A 10,651-nucleotide genomic window follows, 5' to 3' on the forward strand; every position below is an offset into this window, starting at 1 on the left:
CATACAGGAAGGATTCCATTCAAATGTCAATTCATTCATCTTAACACTGATATATCTGTTTATGATGAGAGTGTAGTCGTATTTTAAATGCGAAATTGTGGGGCGTTGTACGATTTTTCGGTACCATTGTCCTTTGACACCTGGACTTCCCATTTACTTGGTCCCGTTTCGGCTTCTGTTGACTTTATGGAACATTTCCGATTCTAATTTGTACGAGATCTATTGTACAATAAGCCTGCGTAGGGTCCTTTGTACATTTAGTTTACATTTTGTAAATACTACATAACTGGCACCACGGGACGCCCCTTTGTTGGTTACCTAGCCGCATGACTTTTACTTCATAGCTTGTAATTCTACTGTTCGTAGAGAAATTTATTTGTTTACATGTTCTTAATAATTCTGTAATGATATTTTTATGAATATTTTTTGCTTGCTTTGCTTTATTACCTCTTTTTATTTAGTTTTTTAAATTCCCCTTTGTAATTCATATAATTACATACAAGATCTTTAGACGTTTCGGAAAATTTTATAGCAATACATGGTTTAACATAGTTTTTTTGGAAATTTCGATATTTTTTAAATCCAATAGTAGTTATTGACAGTTGAAATTTAAAAAATTTAATATAATAAGTAAACGTATTAAATAGTAGGTATAAATTATAATAACTCTGAAATTAATTTATGAAAACTGAAATGTTTAACTGCGTTTTTCTCGAAAACGATTAAAATTACCAATTTGAAACAAGTAGTTATAACAATTTTATCTTATATCATGTTTTATAATCGAAATTACTCAATTTCATCTTCGTTTATGTGGTGCCCCCTGTAAAAAATGTAAAACAGTTTTTGGCTAAAATAATACATCTGTGCCAATTTTTAAAATGATTTATGACAATCTTGTGAAATTATTACCAAAAAACGAAAATAATAATTTTTGCTCCAATTTTCATATACTTTCATGTATATCTATTCATGTATGTCCCAGTAGTTATCACTCACCACGTATATTTTTCCTTTGTCAATCGATATATTAACTGTTAATAGATATTATCCAAAGTTTTCTAAATTGTTTACTTCAATTAAATCGTAAAACCGCTTGTATTATTATTATTAGTATTTCAAAATCGTGTAATAATTTTAGCAACCCCCTGTATGTGCTAAAATACAAAATCTTTGAACCTCTTTTATGTCAAAAATGAATTTTATTTCGTTTCTGTTGGGTAATGTCACCAAAAGATGAAACCTGTGTTGACAATAATCTCTGATGGATTGCAGAATTCTTATAGGTAAATCACTTAATATCCTTGTAAAATTGGATCAGACCTTTCTGTTATTAGCATCAGCAGGCCTATGCGTGTCTCGTTAAAAAGGGCAATACACAAAAGGGAAGAAACTTTTTTTAAAATTTATTGATATACATATATACTGTAACGACAAACTAACGAAAAATCTTCGTACATTATCGTTATAGTTTGCTATCGTTCTATTGAAAATCCCCTTACACGTGGAGTTGTATAATAGGTATAAATGTCGATACTTCGATAATTGACTTGTGACATTTATTGGTCTAATTTATTAGCCAATGCGTAGTTCGATTTATTGGGAACTTTCTCCCGAATTATGTCGGACGAAACATTGGTTCACGATTTATTTAACGGGAAATGTATAACTGTCAGTAAATATTACCTCTCTAAACTTGGGGGTACTTTTCGTTCTGTATGCTCAACAAATACGCTTTCTATGAAATTTTGCTTTGCACGTTCCTACAAGCAGATTTTCGTGTACACGGTACATATTTGCTCTCAGGCACCAGAATGAATTTTAATTCTGCCAACTTGGGGATTAATTGCCTTTAAGCTTTTTAAATAAAGCGCTGGCGATTGCTGCTACCGGCTCAGCTCCCTTTTTCTTTTTATTTTTTCTTTTTTTTTATCGCTTTAATTAAATCGTTTGCCGAACAAGTGTCAACTGGATTAATCTTTCCCAAAAGGCAGACAAACAATAGCAGTTGTTTATACGATTATATGTCTGTTTCTTTTTTTTTTGTTTGATCTAAACAATTAGAAAAAAACAAATAGAGATAGCACATTTTTAGCTGATTTAAAAATGAAATGAAATCCATATGGATGAAATTATTGTAAAACTTTGTTCGAAATACTGTAGCTTCTATAACTCGAAATCTTTGAACGTCCTTGTCTCTTCATGAGTGAAATAGGCTCTTGTTTAAACATTCTGAATGCCTTTTAGAAAATACTACAAATAGCGCAGTAAACGCCATCTGTAGCACGATGCTACATTTTAGGATTACGTATGCTCCTTACTTTTGATCGCATCGATCGTACCGTTGCTGGCGTCGGCGTCAGCGTCGCGCGGTTTGGTCAGCTAGCCAATTAGGGGGAGGGTGGTGGTAACGGCGAGAGTTAGTATTTGATTGATGAGCATACATTGTTTGGACAAGTTTCGTGGAGCCATGCAGCAAGCAGGCTGAGACCGGTTGGTGTAGTGTTTGCTCAGGGGGTGAACTACCACTACCTATATGAGGAGGTAGGCATGACGAACGCCCGATGCTTTTGCCTGGTAATGCACGAATGCTCCAGGATAGCGAAAGGAGATCATAGACAACGGCATAATTGAGGCTCTAATAATAACTGATCCGTTTGTTATTAAGATTCGTCATGCGAACAACATAATAAAGACAATTAGATAGTAAATTGGTAGCATCAAGATAAAAAAAATGTATAGGGTTGTTCGGAAAGTCATTTCGTTTTTTTTTTGTGGAAATGAAAGACAGTTTTCGTATTATAAACAAATACTTTATTAAATTATATATTGACCGTTCTGGTCCAACACCTTTTGCCATCTTTCTGGTAGTAGCATAATTCCACGCTCATAAAATTTTTGGTCTTTGCTGGCAAAAAACTGATCGAGGAGGTTTTTGACCTCCTCATTTGAGGTGAAGGTTTTACCGTCTAAAAAATTTTGGAGTGACCGGAACAAATAATAATCCGATGGTGCCAGGTCTGGAGAATATGGTGGGTGTAGCATTGTATCCCATTCAAGCTGTAAAAGCTTTTGGCGAGTGACCAAACTTGTGTGAGGTCTCGCGTTGTCTTGGTGAAACACTACACCTTTCCTGTTGATTAGTTCTGACCTTTTCTGTTGAAGTGCATCATTCAGTTTGTCCAGCTGATGACAGTAGACTTCCGAATTAATCGTTGTGTTATCCGGTAAAAGCTCAAAAAAAACGATTCCTTTAAAATCCCACCAAACAGACAGCATCACCTTTTTTTGGTGAATATCGGCTTTGGAAATGGTTTGAGCCGGTTCATCTTTTTTGCTCCATGACCTCTTGCGTTTGACGTTGTTGTATACAACCCATTTTTCGTCCCCAGTGATGATGCGCTTCAAAAACGGATCATTTTCGTGACGTTTGAGAAGCGAATCGCAGACGTCAATGCGGCGACACAGATTTCTCTCTGTGAGAACATGGGGAACCCATACATCGAGCTTCGAGGATAATCCCAGGCCTTTCAAGTGGTCATAAACTGTTGAATTTGATAAATTTAACCTCAATCCGATCTCACGTGTTGTTATTCGCCGGTTCACATCAACTAATGCCTTTATCGCGTCTTTATCAGCTTCAACCGGCCTTCCCGAACGTGGTGCATCTTCGACATCAAAATTGCCGGATCGAAATTTAGCGAACCAGTTCTGGCACTGGCGTACTGTCAACACACCTTCTCCATACACATCAGTCAATTTCTTTCTGGCTTGAACAGCATTTTTACCCTTTCTGTAGTAAAACAGTAAGATATGTCGAAAATGCTGCTTATCGCTCTCCCTATTTAAAAGGGCACCAGCCAAAAACTACTGCGTAGAATTAATTGGAATTTTTCACACACGAGCCTTGCTATATGAGCTCTCAAAGCATATAAAAATTATACGGCTTAAATGTGAAGTTGGGTGCAAAAGAATACAATTAAATCCTCTGTCGGGAAAAACGAAATGACTTTCCGAACAACCCGATAGAAACCACGCTATCTCTAACACTATATTTATTGTTTTTATATGCCAAAACGTTGTAGACAGAATTTATTTTGGTCGGTTTTATGTTTATTTAACCCGATTACAAAATACTTTGTAATTTTATGTTTATTTGTCAGTGACCTACACACACGTGGGCCTCCACGGAGTCCAATGTGGGTCCTAAAGGCGCGATCCCACTGACGCAACATTTAGGTAACATGCAGCAAGCTACATTCGATCTTTTTGTTGAAGGAATACAAACCGACAAAAAAACAAATCACATTGTCGCATGCGACAAGTTGACTCTTGTCGCTGAGTTGAACGCGTTACCTTACGACATTATTCAATGTGATGTTGAACAATGTCGTCGATATCAATAGTCAACGGATCGATGCGACTTGTATCGTGCGACATGGTGTGAAATAATGAAGTAAGAAACTAAACATTATTGAATTTTGTGGGACATAGAAAACAAGTTGCGTGTCTTATGTTCGTTTACTGTTGCCTCAGTGAAATTGCACCTTAAATGTTTCAGAAGCTTGATGTCTACGAATCAATTTTTTTTTATTCAATCTTCAATTGCAAAATGATTAAACGACCAATTATCATTAGATATCAACGGCACAAAACGATTAAATTGAAATATGTTCTGACTTATGTTCAACCTACTTAATTGTACTTAATGTAATGTATCCTTTGATGCCAGTTTTTTGGATCGATTCATTTGGGCTATACTGACTATATTGGTGACGTAAATGTAATCTAATAGTTTTAGACTATACACCCGCCGCTAATAATATGCGTTTGTGGATTTCCTTTCCTATGCATTTTGAACAAAAAACCGGACACGCTCTTTATATGAACAAACAAGAAAGCGATGGTGTAAACATATTGTTTGTATACAGCCGATTTTCAAAAGAATCCGTTCTTTTTTCTCGCACTGTTACTTGACATGTTTGTACCTCGTGTTCTTTCTAAGTTGAATGTGTCACTTTTATTATTCACGAAAGAATACAATGTTGACTTTACAATTTCGATTCACCAATTTATAGAATGCAAACAAGAAAGGCACACGGTGGACGCTTAGAGATATAATCGACCCATCGTCATATTACATATAGAGATAAATATATTGTAATGTTCGTGGGTTTAACAAATTAAATTTTAAGAAGAAAACTATTTATTTAAACTAATTACTATTAAACTTAAAAACATTATTAAATTATTACTACTTCGGTAATTATTCTATTTATTTACAGTACTGTTACTATTCACTGTCCTATTAATTTCACTTCTATCACTTTCAATTTATCTCTTGATTCACCTCTGCAACGGTCAATTTATTTCTACTCTACTTCGGCGATCGTCTCTTCTTTTTTATATTCCCTTGCCTCCTTTCGGGAACATTCTCGAGCCGTCCGGAAAGTTTCGTTATCTTCGAACTGTTTAATTGCTTTCCCGGAACGCAGGTACAACAATCGATAAGCCGCTCACACACACGTATGCCCGCGCTCGTGTCGCTACAATATATTCTTATTAGGATTTACGTTAGATTTTAATTTTCAGGAAAAAAATCAAAATTGAAGAGATTTATCCGTAGGTGAGGAAATGTTGATAATCATTTATTTATTTCTTCAAAAGTAAAACATTAAATACAACTAACATAAGTAAACATACATATAAACAAGTAAATGCTCACATTTTATGAGTGTATTTCAATTATTCATTGGGGATAATTTGGAAAGCTAAGTGTAAAACACCTATGTGGTAATGTGTATACTATATGAAAAGTCAAATATTCGAAAATTTTCTACGTCCTTTAATGTCTTGCATGTCACTGCTTAGCATCCCGTCACCTGTCAATGGATTTCTCTTCATATTTGACAAGTGCAGTAGCGATTCGTCTTTATCATTACTTTTCGGATCACCATCTTCTTTATCTGTTTCGTCCACTTTCGTTTCGGGATTACCAAGAACACCGCTCGGGAACACATTGCTCGAACTTGTCCTTAACCTGTTCCTTCTCCCAGACGGAGCACCACCTACTGAGTAAATTCTAGTCCAATCTTCGTTCCCTTCTTCCGCCTCTTTCATGTTGAAGATATCGCTTGCGTTTCTGTCCATCTTTAGAATGCAGAATGATATTGTGTAAAGTAAATTAAAGACAGAATGAAATCAAATTTGATGTCATACAAAAATGACTTTTCAAAGCACACCTTACTATTCGGTATTGATTTAATGATGGTATTAAAAATATATAAACAAAATTGTACATTTTCTATTTCTTTTTTTATTCGCCACAGGTATATTATTATTTTTATTATTAAAAAAATGTAGTGGATGAAGTCTGGCTAACTTGACGATAATTAATTTTTTATTTCCGTACAAGTACCTGATTAGTGACTGAATTTAGGTATCTAGGAAGTCAGATAAGTCAGGTAGGACGGAGCAGTAGGGATATAAGGCAGAGAATAGCGCAGGATCTATGCTCGCGAACGGTTAACTTAGAAATTAAAAAAAAATTGTTAAAGGTGTACCTATGTTTGGAGCGCGGAGCTGTATGGGTGCGAAACATGGACAGTGGGCCCGATGGAGAATAAAAGGTTAGAAGCGTTCGAAATGTGGTGTTGCAGTCGGATGATGAGGATAGAAAAGGTTAGAAATGAAGAGGTGATAGAAAGAATAGGAGAACAAAGGGCTCTATGGAAATCAATAAGAAATAGGCGAGATAGGTCAGTAGGACACCTTCTCAGGCATGAAGGTCTAGTCTAGTCTAGAGACATATTAGAGGCAGACACGGGTGTTAGGAGGGGTAGAGGTAGACCTAGATTAGATTACTGTTCGCAAATAGTTAAGGATGTGGGTTGTTCTAGTTTTAGGGAAATGCGAAGATAAACTCAGGATAAGAAAGCGTGGATGTGCGTGTACAACCAGTCTTAAGGTTGACCACCTTATGATGATGTTTGTTCCTGGTCAAGTACCGTCTTGGTGGCATATATGTAACACCACATAAGTAAATATTCTGATTTACGTTATCATTTTCATTGCAGTTTTTTATCTGCGTCCATAATTTGGCTAATCCATGTTTCTCATACAGGAAGGATTCCATTCAAATGTCAATTCATTCATCTTAACACTGATATATCTGTTTATGATGAGAGTGTAGTCGTATTTTAAATGCGAAATTGTGGGGCGTTGTACGATTTTTCGGTACCATTGTCCTTTGACACCTGGACTTCCCATTTACTTGGTCCCGTTTCGGCTTCTGTTGACTTTATGGAACATTTCCGATTCTAATTTGTACGAGATCTATTGTACAATAAGCCTGCGTAGGGTCCTTTGTACATTTAGTTTACATTTTGTAAATACTACATAACTGGCACCACGGGACGCCCCTTTGTTGGTTACCTAGCCGCATGACTTTTACTTCATAGCTTGTAATTCTACTGTTCGTAGAGAAATTTATTTGTTTACATGTTCTTAATAATTCTGTAATGATATTTTTATGAATATTTTTTGCTTGCTTTGCTTTATTACCTCTTTTTATTTAGTTTTTTAAATTCCCCTTTGTAATTCATATAATTACATACAAGATCTTTAGACGTTTCGGAAAATTTTATAGCAATACATGGTTTAACATAGTTTTTTTGGAAATTTCGATATTTTTTAAATCCAATAGTAGTTATTGACAGTTGAAATTTAAAAAATTTAATATAATAAGTAAACGTATTAAATAGTAGGTATAAATTATAATAACTCTGAAATTAATTTATGAAAACTGAAATGTTTAACTGCGTTTTTCTCGAAAACGATTAAAATTACCAATTTGAAACAAGTAGTTATAACAATTTTATCTTATATCATGTTTTATAATCGAAATTACTCAATTTCATCTTCGTTTATGTGGTGCCCCCTGTAAAAAATGTAAAACAGTTTTTGGCTAAAATAATACATCTGTGCCAATTTTTAAAATGATTTATGACAATCTTGTGAAATTATNACAATTTGTTTCTATCATGCTTTATTATGATTCGAGCAAATGTTAGTAGATAAAAGCCATCGAAGATGTGTTTATAAAACTCGAAACAATTGAATCCTTTCCCTGTTTTTTTGTGTTTTGTCAGGTACTATAGGCACGTAACATTTGTGCAAATACATATCTATCGGGGATGAAAACTAACCCCTATTTATTCAGTCAACAAGTTGTGTACTCCAGCAAATAACTAAATATTGGGCCACTGTGTCGTCCTCGGATGTGTGTATAGGTACCTACGTGTGTGAGTATGTGTGTGTGTATACATGTGCGTATCTGTTCAAATTTAATTTTAAGATTAAATTCGCGTTAAAATATGGCAATGGTTGTCAACAATGAATTTCAATGTCGTTGTTTGAGTAAGATGTTAATACTGCAGCGTCCGACGGTTTATTTTACTATTGTTCTTTGTGGATACTTGGTAAACTTTAAAAGTTAACTAACAATTGATCTGTTGTACATTTGTTTGATTATATTATAGTAGAATGAAGGATGTAATTAGGGTTGCCACCTTTTCAGGCTTTACATAAATCATTTCTCGACTAAATGGTGCAAAAAAAAAGTACTTAGCATAAAAATAAAGTATTTTATTTTATTATCCAAAGTTTTCTAAATTGTTTACTTCAATTAAATCGTAAAACCGCTTGTATTATTATTATTAGTATTTCAAAATCGTGTAATAATTTTAGCAACCCCCTGTATGTGCTAAAATACAAAATCTTTGAACCTCTTTTATGTCAAAAATGAATTTTATTTCGTTTCTGTTGGGTAATGTCACCAAAAGATGAAACCTGTGTTGACAATAATCTCTGATGGATTGCAGAATTCTTATAGGTAAATCACTTAATATCCTTGTAAAATTGGATCAGACCTTTCTGTTATTAGCATCAGCAGGCCTATGCGTGTCTCGTTAAAAAGGGCAATACACAAAAGGGAAGAAACTTTTTTTAAAATTTATTGATATACATATATACTGTAACGACAAACTAACGAAAAATCTTCGTACATTATCGTTATAGTTTGCTATCGTTCTATTGAAAATCCCCTTACACGTGGAGTTGTATAATAGGTATAAATGTCGATACTTCGATAATTGACTTGTGACATTTATTGGTCTAATTTATTAGCCAATGCGTAGTTCGATTTATTGGGAACTTTCTCCCGAATTATGTCGGACGAAACATTGGTTCACGATTTATTTAACGGGAAATGTATAACTGTCAGTAAATATTACCTCTCTAAACTTGGGGGTACTTTTCGTTCTGTATGCTCAACAAATACGCTTTCTATGAAATTTTGCTTTGCACGTTCCTACAAGCAGATTTTCGTGTACACGGTACATATTTGCTCTCAGGCACCAGAATGAATTTTAATTCTGCCAACTTGGGGATTAATTGCCTTTAAGCTTTTTAAATAAAGCGCTGGCGATTGCTGCTACCGGCTCAGCTCCCTTTTTCTTTTTATTTTTTCTTTTTTTTTATCGCTTTAATTAAATCGTTTGCCGAACAAGNAAATCGCGATCCGCGTCTGGCAGTTTCGACAGAATACAGACCACATCGAATTATTTTATTCTGAATGCCATATAATAGATTCGCAAAATAAGGTTAAAATTATATTTCACTAGTCTTTTTTCTGTATAAAAGGTACCCTATGTCCTTTTCTGTTCACCTAACAATGTGTGTAGAAAATATCATGATAAGTTTTACTCGCGGCTCTTCACTCTCGTTGATGTCCTAAATATGTGTCAAAAATCATCGACGGCCATATAAAACTCACTTTTTGTATCCCTGGGGAACAGTATCTGTTTATATGGATAAAAGGTGGCCTATGTCCTTTGCTGTAGTCCTAACAACGTGTGTAAAAATTTTTATGATGATCGATTGAATAGTTAGAGCGTGAAATAGTAATAAGCAAACAAACAAATTTACATTCGTATATATTTATATTAGTTAGGATTTTGTAAGGTGAATCCTAAGGGGGTTTTANTCGAATTATTTTATTCTGAATGCCATATAATAGATTCGCAAAATAAGGTTTAAATTATATTTCACTAGTCTTTTTTCTGTATAAAAGGTACCCTATGTCCTTTTGTGTTTCCCTAACAATGTGTAGAAAATTTCATGATAAGTTTTACTCGCGGCTCTTCACTCTCGTTGATGTCTTAAATATGTGTCAAAGATCATCGACGGCCATATAAAACTCACTTTTTGTATCCCTGGGGAACAGTATCTGTTTATATGGATAAAAGGTGGTCTATGTCCTTTGCTGTAGTCCTAACAACGTGTGTAAAAATTTTTATGATGATCGATTGAATAGTTAGAGCGTGAAATAGTAATAAGCAAACAAACAAATTTACATTCGTATATATTTATATTAGTTAGGATTTTGTAAGGTGAATCCTAAGGGGGTTTTACTCCAAACAAACTCCTCTGTTTAACAAAATCTTTATCTTTGATTATTAATTATTAAATCTATCCAATTCCCTACAATTCAGCCTTAAAAAAATAGAATAATATTTTTCAATCTTCTTGAAAATCTAAAATAAAATATACGAGATTTTCAAAAAAGGACATATTTTTATCGTTAAGTTGA

At 34.3% G+C, this 10,651-nt stretch overlaps 1 protein-coding gene across 1 annotated transcript; it reads right to left on the reverse strand.

Annotated features, from left to right (window-relative positions):
* Positions 1–5,635: 5,635 nt before the first annotated feature.
* On the reverse strand, positions 5,636–6,269 carry LOC108742747. Its single transcript, XM_018478056.2, has one exon. The coding sequence runs from the start codon at positions 6,148–6,150 to the stop codon at positions 5,818–5,820; it is 333 nt and encodes a 110-aa protein (XP_018333558.1). The 5' UTR covers positions 6,151–6,269; the 3' UTR covers positions 5,636–5,817.
* Positions 6,270–10,651: the final 4,382 nt, after the last annotated feature.

This window comes from Agrilus planipennis, unplaced genomic scaffold (genome assembly GCF_000699045.2).
Source record: "Agrilus planipennis isolate EAB-ADULT unplaced genomic scaffold, Apla_2.0 scaffold361, whole genome shotgun sequence".
In the NCBI taxonomy this organism is placed as follows: domain Eukaryota; kingdom Metazoa; phylum Arthropoda; class Insecta; order Coleoptera; family Buprestidae; genus Agrilus; species Agrilus planipennis.